General features: G+C 41.6%; 1 protein-coding gene across 7 annotated transcripts in view; it reads left to right on the plus strand.

Moving 5' to 3' along the window:
* Nucleotides 1-13,622, plus strand: part of unc80 (unc-80 homolog (C. elegans)) — a 338,459-nt gene that overhangs the window by 107,710 nt on the left and 217,127 nt on the right. For 5 of the 7 annotated variants that reach the window (XM_087988742.1, XM_087988738.1, XM_087988739.1 and 2 more), the window contains 4 exons: nt 3,163-3,294; nt 4,738-4,885; nt 5,670-5,777; nt 7,577-7,725. In XM_087988742.1, the coding sequence (XP_087844868.1) occupies nt 3,163-3,294; nt 4,738-4,885; nt 5,670-5,777; nt 7,577-7,725 (537 nt within the window). The remainder of the gene's footprint in view (nt 1-3,162; nt 3,295-4,737; nt 4,886-5,669; nt 5,778-7,576; nt 7,726-13,622) is intronic. The other 2 variants (XM_087988740.1, XM_087988744.1) reach the window with 1 other exon arrangement.

Below are 13,622 nucleotides of genomic sequence, written 5' to 3' on the forward strand. Positions count from 1 at the left end.
ATAACATTTACCTGTTTAGATTAGATTTCTCTGCAGTGTGGAAACAGGTCCTTCGGCCCAACAAGTCCACACCAACCCTCCGAAGAGTAACCCACCCAGACTCATTTCCCTCTGACGAATGCACCTAACACTATGGGCAATTTAGCATGGCCAACTCACCTGACCTGCACATCTTTGTGATTGTGGGAGGAAACCAGAGCACCCGGAGGAAACCTACACAGATACTGGAGAATAGGCAAATTCCACTCTGACAGTTGCCTAAGGCTGGAATAGAATCCGGGTCCCTGGTGCTGTGAGGCAGCAGTGCTAACCACTGAGCCACCGTGATTCATAAATACAATTCTTTTCATAATGCATCTACAATCTGCTCCATATTGTACTTCTCAAGAAAAAGTGCCTCAAAATTTCATCTTTTCCCTTATGCAAAATACCTTGCATTCAATATTTTAGACTTGTTGCCTTCTTCATAGAAAGGATGTGCCCACACATCTAGCAGTACAGGAACCATGGCTCACAGGAACATTTGATTTTCAAGGGTAGTACTTATTCTTACAACCTACATAGGAGTTGAAGTCTTGCTGTCACCTCAGAAGAAAGTTGCCCAAATCTTTGGATCTTCATACAGTGATGAGGCAGGTACCAACTTGTAAGGCATTTACGCCAGCTGCCAGTGCTAAGGCAACCTATTTACAGGATGCATCATGGTGCCTAGAGGTATAGTCCAAGTTACAATAAAATTAATAAAATAAAAAGTTGCTCTCTTGGCCTCACTCCATCTCCCCCACAGCCCATTCAATTGCCCATGCCCAATTGATACCAACTAATGACCATTTATCCAACCCCTGGGCCGTGCATGTTTCATACCAAATGATGTTGAAACTTTATTGCTGGAACAGCACAGCAGGTCAGGCAGCATCCAGGGAACAGGAGATTCGACGTTTCGGGCACAGGCCCTTCTTCAGGAAGGGCCTGTGCCCGAAACGTCGGGCACAGGCCCTTCCTGTTCCCTGGATGCTGCCTGACCTGCTGTGCTGTTCCAGCAATAAAGTTTCAACTTTGATCTCCAGCATCTGCAGACCTCACTTTCTCCTCATACCAAATGATGCCCTTCTATACATGCACTAATCATCACTCACACACTTTGTGCCAATGTATGCATCCTACCTACCCAATGGCCTTTTATAGCCTCTATGCGAACTTCATACCAACTCAAGCCAACCTATTTCCCTCCACCCACCCTCTGCTTCCCTATAACCTCATGCCAGTACGTGTCTCTCCACCTCTCCCTCCCACTCACATTATGTTCTGACACCCTTCACACCAAATTACCCAGTATCCAACATGGGGAATCCTCAGAATCATGGTAAAATGAAATAAGCTAGTGTCCCAGTGTCTATTGCAAACTTCGCTACTTAGGAAGAAAGACTCACTGATAACATTTAAGTTTGTTCAACTGCTTAATTTCTTCTGAAAGCAAATTTCTAATGTAAGTGATGAATTCCTCATGAAGACCAACATTTGTAGCTCATAGCTTCACGGTGGCTCAGTGGTTAGCACTGCTGCCTCACAGCTTCAGAGTCCCAGGTTTGATTCCAGCCTGTCTGTGTGGAGCTTGCACATTCTCCCCGTGCCTGCGTAGGTTTCCTCCAGGTGCTCCGGTTTCCTCCCACAGTCCAAAGATGTGCAGATCAGGTGAATTGGCCTTGCTAAATTGTCCATATTTGTTAGGAGCATTAGTCAGAGGGAGGGGTGGGTTACTTTTCAGAGGGTCGGTTGGGCCAAAGGGCCTGTTTCCACACTGTGGGTAACCTAATCATTCATGACAGCTAAACTCTTCATACTCACTTGAAGCTGTCAATCAAATTGTGAATTTACTGGCAGTCCCATGCTGTGATAATAATAGGTTGTGAAGCAGCCATGCAGTACCAATCCTATAAAGACAACTATCAATTTTCTGACACAGCTTTCTTTGACTTTCCACAGTTGGGAAGTCACACAGTCTCCCTTCATTTATTCTGCCATTGTGTGCATTTTGTAACACAGTCCTCCAGCTATCCTTGCCACCATGGGTGACCCTACCAGAGGCAAAGAGCTCCCAATGGCATTTCTCAAAGAATTATTGAAGCTCACACACCTTTCATCTTGTAAAGTAGTGATCCACTGATGGAGTTGCTCTGTGCTATTTAATTAAAAGGATAAAGTGGCAAATGACCTGCCCCAATGTTTTGTATTGCTTCTACTTCATAACTCTGTGATACAGATTTTGCAAAAACTTTGAGCATTTTATTTCAAACTGCATGTGGTTAAATTCCTTAAATTGCATAAATGTTAAAAAAAAAACCATTGGCATGAGGCAGCTGAAGAACCATATCATCAAGTAAGGCGTTACCTCAAAGAGGGAGTGGGGAAAAGGAGAAGTCTCAAGCGTCTAAAATTGTTTGAATTGTTTTCACTCTTATAATGAAGTAATACTAAATTATTCAGAAAATCCGGCATTTTTACTTGTGGTCCAATTGTTCCAAGTGCGAGGGGAAATGCGAGATGGATAGACCAGAGTCATACCAGTGAGATAACTCAAAGACAAGTGAGGGCAAGTATCCCATCCCACCACAGGACTTGACATTGGCCAGCCTCTGCATCCTAAAGTTTACTGGTCATGGCCTACTTGAGAGGTCCAGCTGTGAAAAGATAGAACTTCCTTTTGCTGCTTGCAGGGTGGGGGTCCTGAGGTGAGAGGATTTGGGGTCAACTAGCACAGTTGGTCACTGCTCCTCACTGGTCAGGCAAATCATCGTGGTCTTCCAGTAAAGAAACAAGCCACCTTTTCCTGTCCTCTGGGGAGCCAGAGTGATGGTGGGGTGAGGCCCTTAACAGGGAGCTGGGATTGATGGCCAGTTGAAAATAACACCCATGGACCATCTCTCCCAGTACTTGCTTGCTAATGGGACAGATTTTCTCTCCAGAGCCGCTTCCGCTGGGGATGGGCAAATTTTTGTCCGAGATTACAAAATTTCTGTTACTGTGTGGCCCCTGTGCTTTCCCTTCCCAGATGTAAAAGGTAGCAATGAGGAGAAGGCCATTCCTCTGTCCCGCCTTTTTTTTTGCGAACCTTTACAACTGGTCTCTTGCCTTTATATTTAAAATGCATTTATGATTCAACAGGATGAAGATACCGCGGGCAACATTCATAAACTTACTTTAACAATGCTGATCAAAATAGTGAAGTCACTGGGATGCGCATATGGTTGTGGTGAGGGCCACCGTGGGCTGTCAGGAGATCGCCTCCGCCTTCAAGTAAGTGGCTTCCATTCATAAAGAGGGACATGATCATTAGAAATGTTGTAAAGGTGAAAACGAAATGACATGCAGGAAGTGCTGAGACACCTTTAGCGAGCAAAGACATCTTAATCTTTTTTTATGACTGCTAATTGTTCAATTTGCCCCAGGATAAACGTCCCATGGTACAGGCTACATTTCCCCCCATTCTCACTAAGTTAGAATTCAGTCATATTCTGGCCTCTCTAAATTGGAGATTTTTCAGTTCAAATAATTAGCATCTTAAAGGGCATACCATGTCTTAAACATCACTGATCTTAATGAAAGGTGATCCACTGCCAAGTTTGAACTGAAAATTAAGACAATGCATCTTGAATGGTATAAAATTACAATCTGGTGGCTGTACTGTACCAAGTGTTTTGCCTTACAATCGGTTGACTTAACCCAAACCATAGTATGAAATAGAAGGGCAAAATGCGGCAGATGCTGAAAATTTGAAATCAGGGCAAAAATTGCTGGCAAAGCTCAGCAGGTCGGGTAGCATCCATGGTGAGAGACAGAGTTAATGCTCAGAATCTTCTACTCCTGGAGATGGGACTATTGGAGGCAGGAACGGTATTGAATTAACCTGGATGATACCATGTCTGAATATCGCCACCTGTCTCCCCTCTGCCAGAATGAAGTGCCATGGTCAACCGTCCTGTCCTGCTGCCAGTTGAGATCTACTTCAGGGCCTCACCACATTGTCATAAGATTTACCTAGCTACAAGCTACGTGTAGGATGCTTGCCTGCTGCTCTACGGATAGCCTATCACCCTGAGGTGGGGGTGCGAATCTCAATCAAACACAGTTAGTACTTAATTGAGAAACTGGACACCAGGCAGGGGTTGCCTCTTGGGAGCCACAGCTCTGGCCTATACTACCTCCAACCTGAGAAGCTCACCCCGAAATCACTTTGTGCTGTGTCCTCTCCAGCCCTGGGTCTACAGGGATTTTACTAGGCAGCCTTGCTGGCTCCACTTAGTGCTATAATGTCCAGCCTCTGATTGGCCAGCAGCTCTCGATGGGTGAGATTTCCGCTCCAGAGCCGGAATTCCCGGCAAAGGTCCATTTCTGGTTTTGCTAGTGTCTGGTTGGCATGTGGTTTGGCTGACATTCCCTGTAAGTGACAACGCAAGTCTCTCTCTGGTTCTCCAGCTGGCAACCGAGATCCCGAACACTCCAATGAAATTCTGCCCAATGATTCCGGTCAATCCCCTTCACCAGAACTGATGGAAGGCCATTGACCTAAAACATTGTCTCTGTTTCTCTCTTTGGACCGACCTGACTGAAATATTGTTGCTTTGTTAATTTTTCACTGAAACATAGCTGATGCTAGCAAAAATTTTATACAATTTGTTCAACAATACTATTAGCTAATACTAAGCATTGTTTATTTTTAAAATGTATTGATTATTTTAGGCACAGAACTGTCTTACTAAATTGTACAAACTTAGCAAAGTACAGTTTCGTCAAACTCTGCGGGAATATGTGAACAAGGATTCCTTGAACAATGTAGTGGACTTCTTGCATGCGTTGCTAGGGTTTTGCATGGAACCAGTTACTGACAGTAAGTACAGCAACTTTTTCCTATTGAATGTTTCTTATCTGGCAGTCATCAAGTATATAATCAGTAGATCTTGATTATATACAAATATTTACAAGATAGCTACTTGTATCTATCTGACTTTCAGTTGGATTGTATTACAACACAGTAAAATCAGTACTTCTTTCCCATTTCATTGTTTTTTTTTCCTCTCCAAGTTCTCCATGCTCTATACTTGATTGGTAGCACATCCATATGAGTAGTACAGGGTGAGTTGTCCATTAATTCACCCCTCTAAAGTTGAAAAGTACCCAGCTTTCCATGTATTTTTACCTGTTAGCATCATTGACATGGGAAAATCATTGTGTGAGGATTCACAAAACAAAAACACCCAGTATGTCACTAACCCACTGCATTTTGGAAGACTAAAAGAGAAATGTGAGGATAGATTCTGTAAACTTGGAGATTGACACTTGAAACCACAATTCTTCTGCACCCCTTCCCGCTGAATTTTAAATCAATCTCCATATCCGAAAGACTGATTAAATAATGTTTTCTTCCTAAAAATTGCAGCTACCATTTTTCCTGTTAAAGAGAGCGTGAACTCACATGTAATGCCAAACCAAGTGGTCCTAACCTTCCATAAAACTCAACAGTTTGCATGAAGGATCTAAAGCTTCCTGTCTGTTGTTAAAAATCTCACTGGAATATTTTTTGAGAAATCCCCAAGATGTGGATGTCCTCTCCTCATGTTCATTTTTTAGTTTCTTTAACAGCCATTTATTTTCCAAAAATTTATCTTTAATAGCACTAGGTATTCAGATCCGATCAGCTGGGGGTTGCAACGTCCACTTTAGGCGCCCCAGCCTCTTTGAAACAGGAAAATTGGTGGCTCCAATCGGGAGGCCTACCACAGGTAAGTACATCTTACTTATTCCTTTCTTCATGCGTAAAGGAGGTGAACGTAACACAAAAAAAGTTGCATGGGTTGGCTGATGATTGCAAAGCCTTGTTCAGAGATGCTGTGTTGAAGTTGTTCAAAGTTGTTTTGGCTTTAAGAACTTCTTGAAGTTGAATTCAATAAATGTGGTTTATTTAGCTGTTTGCATTGGGAAAATTGAAATTTAAGGTGTCTTGTTTTTCAAAAATGATTTTCCTAGTTTACGTTTTTCCATTCAAAATACGAGATGTTCACTTTATTCTAAAAAGCTGTTAAAAAGGGGCTTTATCTGTCAGGGAACTGCAGATATTGCTACCAGTTTCAATAGAGAACAAAAATTTTGTGGATATTCAGCCATTGGATGGATTTAAAACCAAAATCATTAGACTTCGGGAGACTAAGGGAATCAAGGGATAGGACAGGAAAGTGGTGCTGATGTCAAAACTCAGCTATGGTCATATTGAATGATGGAGCAATAAATTCTTCTTACAGACTTGCAGAAGTTCTTAAGATATGTTATATTATTTTTATATTTTTGCTAGTCTACTCTCATTCTATTTTCTCTCTTTCTGCTAATGTATTGGCCATTACTTGCTATTTTCAAAAGTCCTTCCAATCCTTGGGTTTTCTAACCGTTTTGGCAATGCTGGAATCTGATACTGTGGTTAGCCCCAGTTGGATCACATTTCTTGTGGAGGTTTATTCCTTCAGAAATAATGCATGTCTAGCATGTCTATTGAGAATTATAAATACTTTCATTAAATTGTTTGCATTTCTTATCTGCTTAAATCTTTTAATCTAAGCTCCTGATTTAATCTCCCACAGGCAGCTCATTTCTTTCTGCAAAATTATTTTTTTAAACTTAAGTCTGTAGTTTCACACTTGAGCCATATGCACATTAGAATTAGATTCATAATATTATGATCACTTTTGCACAGAGGATTCTTTCCTTACAAGATTCATTATTACCTCTGTCATTATATAACACCAGTTCTAAAATAGCTTTTTTCCTACCTTCTGCCTTGAAATATTGTTCTAAAAAAGTATTCTTGTAAAGTTTCCATAGTTGGTGATAGTGTGTCTCAAGTTGGAAGTGCCTTCCCTCCTATCTGTCTCTCTGTCTCTGTCTCTGTCTCTCTCTCTCTCTCTCTCCCTCCCTCCTTCTGTCTATCCCTATCTCTCTCTCTCTCTCTTTGTAAAGGCCCTCCTTTCTCTCACTGTTTGCCGCACAGTACAAGGTCATGACTTTTTTAACCCTGATTCTGCGTCCCTGACCTAAAACAATGTTGTGAATGCACTCAGATATCATTTCTTTAAACTTACCTTTTTATTTACTGTTTTATTTCCTGCTGCTCCTTCCTGAAATGCTGTACTTGATTTTGCCCAAACCACTACTGTGCTCCTCATCCTAATTTTTATTTGTTAAAAATTAAGTATGTGTTAAAAAGATGGAAGTGAAACTTCAATGGTTAAGATATAGTTTCAATTAGTAGCAAATGCAATTCAACAACGGTTATGTAAAAAATTACATTTAAAGGTTGACTATACACACGTAGTAGGAACTTCATGCAAGTAGCAACTATTACTTGCAAAATATCATATGAATTAATGTGTAGGCTCATAATATATAAGCAATTTGCAGAGCAGTGAAAATGAATGAGAGCAATCTATGAGGGTTAAAGGTGGTTGAACAAAGAATTGGTTAAAGAGAACACAAGGATGTGAACATGCACCTTAGTAAGTATAATATTGATTTGTATTTTCCATATATTTAGACAAGGCTGGATTTGGAAATAATTTTACCACTGGGGATAGTAAATCAGCTGCACGAAGTATGGAAGCAATAATTGTGAGCTGCATGTTCAAGCCTCTGATCACACGATGTGCATCCACTACACATGAATTGCACAGTGCTGAGAATCTGGTAAGAATCTCTTCTGGATGCCGTTTAGTTGAATTTGATAATGTCTTCATGGTATGTCCTTTTATAATCCTAGAATCCCTGCAGTACAGAAAGAGGCCATTTGGCCCATTGAGTCTGCACAGGCCCTATGAAGAGTATCCCACCAGACCCACACCTCACCCAATCCTTGTAAACCCAATGGGGCTCTTACCAAGGCACACCCACCGAACCTGCCCAACTTTGGACTGCAGGAGGAAACTGGAGCACCCAGAGGAAACCCATGTAGACATGGGGAGAATGTGCAAACTCCACACAGACAGTCAGCTGAGTTTGGAATCAGCCCCCGGACCCTAGTGCTATGAGGCAGTAGTGCTAATCTGTTTCTATGGGAAACGTCTGGTTAGAAACTAAATAAATAACTGACTTTCAACGTTTCCATGGTTTATCTGGAATCAAAGGGTCTAAATTCAGCCACCCCCTGAAAATAGACTTGCGGATCACAAGGCACAATTAGCCATGCCTGTTGACTGCAGAGCAGGATATATATCAACTTCATTCAGGCTACTGCTTCAAATGATTTTCGCATCCAATCACTTACAACTGCCTGAGAAGGGGGCCAATATTGAGAGCTGCAAATGTCACTTCAAACTGGTGTGCCCCCCTTCCCAGTTAGTCAATACCCTCTAAAGATTGGTGATGTGCTGTGTAGCTGGAGCCGATGCAGGCAATTTGACCTGGAAATGAAGTGAGTCTGACCTGGAAAGGACCCCACAATGGCACAACATGTGAGAGTGTGAGCTCCATGGCCTTTTGACTTTGTGCTTTGGTTCTGGGTGAGGGAGGTGAAAAGTGTTGGAGTTTTTTTAGTACATTCATCGAGCCACAATGGTAGCAGATTCCATGAAGATCAACATTAGGACTGGAACACCAAGGATCTGAATGCAGTGGCAGGAAGATGTTCACTGGTCTCAGGAGTCAAGAGATCTGTGCATGCATCTTCTATTCCCTTAATTTACCAACTGCCTTAACTACTGTTCAAATGACCACACTCCTATCACTCCCTCCATTAATCAGGACTCACGCCTGACATTCACGTTACTCCCACACAGTTAGCATTGCAGCTAACCCCATACCTACATCTCTAAGATTATACAAACTGAATTATTCAACCATGACTGCCACATCACACAAATGGATTGCACAGCACTCTAACACTTCCCTCGATTTTGCAGGGCATTGGCATATTTAAAATGTCACAAATGTGTGCAGAAAATAATGAAGAAAGCTAATGGAATGTTGTCCTTTATATCTAGAAGATTGGAGTACAAGGATGCAGAAGTTATGCTGCACAGCTATACAAAACGCTGGTTAGATCCTGATGAGAGTACTTTGAGTAGACCTGGGTACCACACCTTAGGAATGATCTATTGGCCTTGGAGGGATTACAATATACGTTCAAAAGAATGATAACTGGACATCAGAGGTTAAGTTATGAGGAGAGATCATTCAAAATAAACCTGTTTTTTTACTAGAAGTTAGACAGTAAAGGGGAGTTCTGATCAAAGTCGTAAAGATATTAACAGAAAATACAGGGTGGATAAAGCTAAACGATTTCCACTGGTTGAGGATTCTAGAACTAGGGGCCATTTTCTGAGAATTAAGGTCAAACCATTCAGGAGAGATGAGAGGAAGCACTACTACACAGAAAGGGTAGTTCATATTTGGAACTCTCTTCCACAAGCAGTTGTGAATACTAGATCAATTGTTAGGTTTAAATTTGAGATAGATAAACAAAGATATTAAAGGATATTGGCCAGAGGTACTCATATGGAGTAAGCTGATCACAGTCAGCTGTGATCTCTTTGAAAGAGGCAGCATGGTGGCTCGGTGGTTAGCACTGCAGCTTCTCAGTGCTCAGGACCCAGTTCAATTCCAGTCTCTCTCTGGGTGGAGTTTGCACATTGTGTGTGTGTGTGTGTTTTTTTCCTCAGGGTGCTCCGGTTTCCTCCCACAATCCAAAGATGTGCAGGTTAGGTGGATTGGCCATGCTAAATTGCCCATAGTGTTAGGTGCACTAGTCAGGGGAAATGTTGAAAAATAAGGGAATGGGTCTGGCTGGGGTAACCCTTTGGAGGATCGGTGTGGACTTGCTGAGCCGAAGGCCTGTTTCCACACTGTAGGGATTCTAAGTTCTAAAGGCGCAACAGGCTCAAGGGACTGAACAGCCGACAGCTCTTCCTATGTTCCAATGACAAGTGGCGTACAACCCGTGGTAAAATCTTGTCTGGGTTGTTGACGGAAGGTGGCCCACACAAATGCCAGTGAATATCAATAGCCTTTATTAAGTACAGCAAATCCTCAATTAAAACCCAGAAATTCGGATGCTGGAAATCTGAAACAAAAACAGAAATTGCTGGAGAAACCCAACAGATATGGCAGAAAGCAGAATGAATACTTGGCAGGTCCATGACCCTTCATCAGAACAGTTTTGTTGTATTCTTGAAAATCATGACTTTAAGTGAAGTCATGACAGAGCTAGGTTCCCATGGACATTTCTTGCTTGGGAAAAATGAAAGGTAAATTGCTAAGTATAAAAGAAGCACAAATATTAAGTTAAAAATCACACAAAACCAGATTAGAGTCCACCAGGTTTATTTGGAAACACTAGCTTTCGGAGCACTGCTCCTTCATCAGGTTGTGGAGTATAAGATCGTAAGACAAAGAATTTATAGCAAAGGTTTACAGTGTGATGCAACTGAAATAATACATTGAAAAAAAAACCTGGATTGTTTGTTAAGTCTCATCTTTTAGAATGACTGTTTTGGTTTCAATTCTTTCCTATGTAAATCCCAGAACATTTAAAAATTTACATTCTGAAGTGAACTTTAATGATAGGTGCCATGTCAGCTCAGATAATGCATTGAAGGTGTGAGGTTAAAGTCTGTCTGTCTGTGCCCCAATGTTCAGACTGATTCTATTTCTAAAAAAAAGGATTAACTTCACACCTTCAATGCATTATCTTAGCTGACATGGCACCTATCGTTAAAGTTCACTTCAGAATGTAAATTTTTAAATGTTCTGGGATTTACATAGGAAAGAATTGAAACCAAAACAGTCATTCTAAAAGATGAGACTTAACAAACAATCCAGGTTTTTTTTTCAATGTATTATTTCAGTTGCATCACACTGTAAACCTTTGCTATAAATTCTTTGTCTTACGATCTTATACTCCACAACCTGATGAAGGAGCAGTGCTCCGAAAGCTAGTGCTTCCAAATAAACCTGTTGGACTATAACCTGGTGTTGTGTGATTTTTAACTGTGTACGCCCCTGTCCAACACCAGCACCTCCAAATCATGAAAATATTAAGCTGTACATTCCTAAATGCCTACATTTATAACTAAAATAACCTTTAAAGCAAAGTCAGTTTAAAAATACTAAATAAATATGTTACTGCGATAAAATTACATTCATATCAAATTTACCTCATGTAATTTTAATTGACCAGACTCCATCTAGTGGCAGAAGTTGGTCAGTGAGGTCAGAACTGACTGCAATAATCAACATCTGCCAGTGGGTTGAGCCCAGGTCATAGAGATGTACAGCACGGAAACAGACCCTTCGGTCCAACTTATCCATGCCGACCAGATATTCCAACCCAATCTAGTCCCACTTGTGAGCACCCGGCCCATATCCCTCCAAACCCTTCCTATTCATATACCCATCCAAATTCTTTTTAAATGTTGCAATTGTACCAGCCTCCACCACTTCCTCTGGCAGTTCATTCCATACATGCATCATCCTCTATGTGAAAACGTTGCCCATTAGGTCTCTCTTATGTCTTTCCCCTTTCACCCTAAACCTATGCCCTCTGGTTCTGGACTCCACCACCCCAGGGAAAATACTTTGTCTATTTATCCTATCCATGCCCCTCATGATTTTATAAACCTCTACAAGGTCACCCCTCAGCCTCTGACATTCCAGGGGAAACAGCCCCAGCCTATTCAACTTCTCCTTGTAGCTCAAATCCTCCAACCCTAGCAACATCCTTGTAAATATTTTCTGAACCCTTGCAAGTTTCACAATATCCTTCCGATAGGAAGGAGACCAGAATTGCATGCAATATTCCAAAAGTGACCGAATCAACATCCTGTACAGCCGCAATATGACCTCCCAACTCCTGTACTCAATACTCTGACCAATAAAAGAAAGCATACCAAACAACTTCTTCACTATCCTATCTACCTGTGACTCCACTTTCAAGGAGTTATGAACCTGTACTCCAAGGTCTCTTTGTTCAGCAACACTCCCTAGGACCTTGCCATTAAGTGTATAAGTCCAGCTAAGATTTGCTTTCCCAAAATGCAGCACCTCGCATTTATCTGAATTAAACTCCATCTGCTACTTCTCAGCCCATTGGCCCATCTGATCAAGATCTGAGGTAACCTTCTTCGCTGTCCACTACACCTCCAATTTTGGTGTCATCTGCAAACTTACTAACTATATCTCTTATGCTCACATCCAAATCATTTTTATACATGATGAAAAGCATTGAACCCAGCACTGATCCTTGTGGCACTCCACTGGTCACAGGCCTCCAGTCTGAAAAACAACCCTCTACCACCAACCTCTGTCTTCTACCTTTGATCCAGTTCTGTATCCAAATGGCTAGTTTTCCTTGTATTCCATGAGATCTAACCTTGCTAACCAGTCTCCCATGGGGAATTTTGTCAAACGCCTTACTGAAGTCCATATAGATCATGTCTATCGCTCATCCCTCATCAATCCTCTCTGTTACTTCTTCAAAAAACTCAGTCAGGTTTGTGAGACATTATTTCCCACATGTTGACTATCCCTAATCAGTCCTTGCCTTTCCAAATACATTTACACCCTGTCCCTCAGGATTTTCTCGAACAACTTGCCCACCACCGATGTCAGGCTCCCCAGTCTATAGTTCCCTGGCTTGTCCTTAGCACCTTTCTTAAACCTCCAGTCTCCCGGCACTTCACCTGTGACTATCGATAATACAACTATCTCAACAAAGAGCCCAGCAATCACTTCTCTAGATTCCCACAGAGTTCCAGGGCACACCTGATCAGGTTCTGGGGATTTATTCACTTTTATGCATTTCACGGCATCCAGCACTTCCTCCTCTGTAATATGGACATTTTGCAAGATGTCACCATCTGTTTCCCTACGTTCCATATCTGCCATGTCCTTATCCACAGTAAATACTGATGCAAAATACTTGTTTAGTATCTGCCCCATCTCCTGTGGCTGCACACAAAGGCTGCCTTGCTGATCTTTGAGGGGAGAAAGTGAGGATGCAGATGGGGGGGCCCTGCTTTGAGGGGCCCTATTCTCACCCTAGTTACCCTTTTTTCCTTAATGTATTTATAAAAATCCTTTAGATTCTCCTTAACCCTATTTGCTAAAGCTATCTCATGTCTCATTTTTGCCCTCCAGATTTCCCTCTCAAGTATACTCCTACTGCCTTTATACCCTTCTAAGGATTCGGTTGATCTATCCTGTCTATACCTGATATATGCTTACTTCTTTTTCTTAACCAAACCCTCAACATCTCTAGTTATCCAGCATTCCCTATTCCTACCAGCCTTTCCTTTCACCCTAACAGGAATATACTTTACCCGCGAACATCTGCCCCCAATCAGCTTTTGAAAGTTCTTGCCTAATACTGTCAAAGTTAGCCTTCAGTTTAGAACTTCAACTTTTAAATCTGATCCATCCTTTTCCATCACTATTGTAAAACTAATTGAATTATGGTCGTTGGCCCCAAAATGCTCCCTCACTGATACCTCAGTCACCTGCCCTGCCTTATTTCCCAAGAGTAGGTCAGGTTTTGTGCCTTCACTAATAGGTACATTCACATACTTAATCAGAAAATTTTCTTGTACACA

The sequence above is a fragment of the Chiloscyllium plagiosum genome, unplaced genomic scaffold, assembly GCF_037043375.1.
Source record: "Chiloscyllium plagiosum isolate Xiang-an unplaced genomic scaffold, Cpla_swu_hap1 HiC_scaffold_7, whole genome shotgun sequence".
NCBI lineage: Eukaryota > Metazoa > Chordata > Chondrichthyes > Orectolobiformes > Hemiscylliidae > Chiloscyllium > Chiloscyllium plagiosum.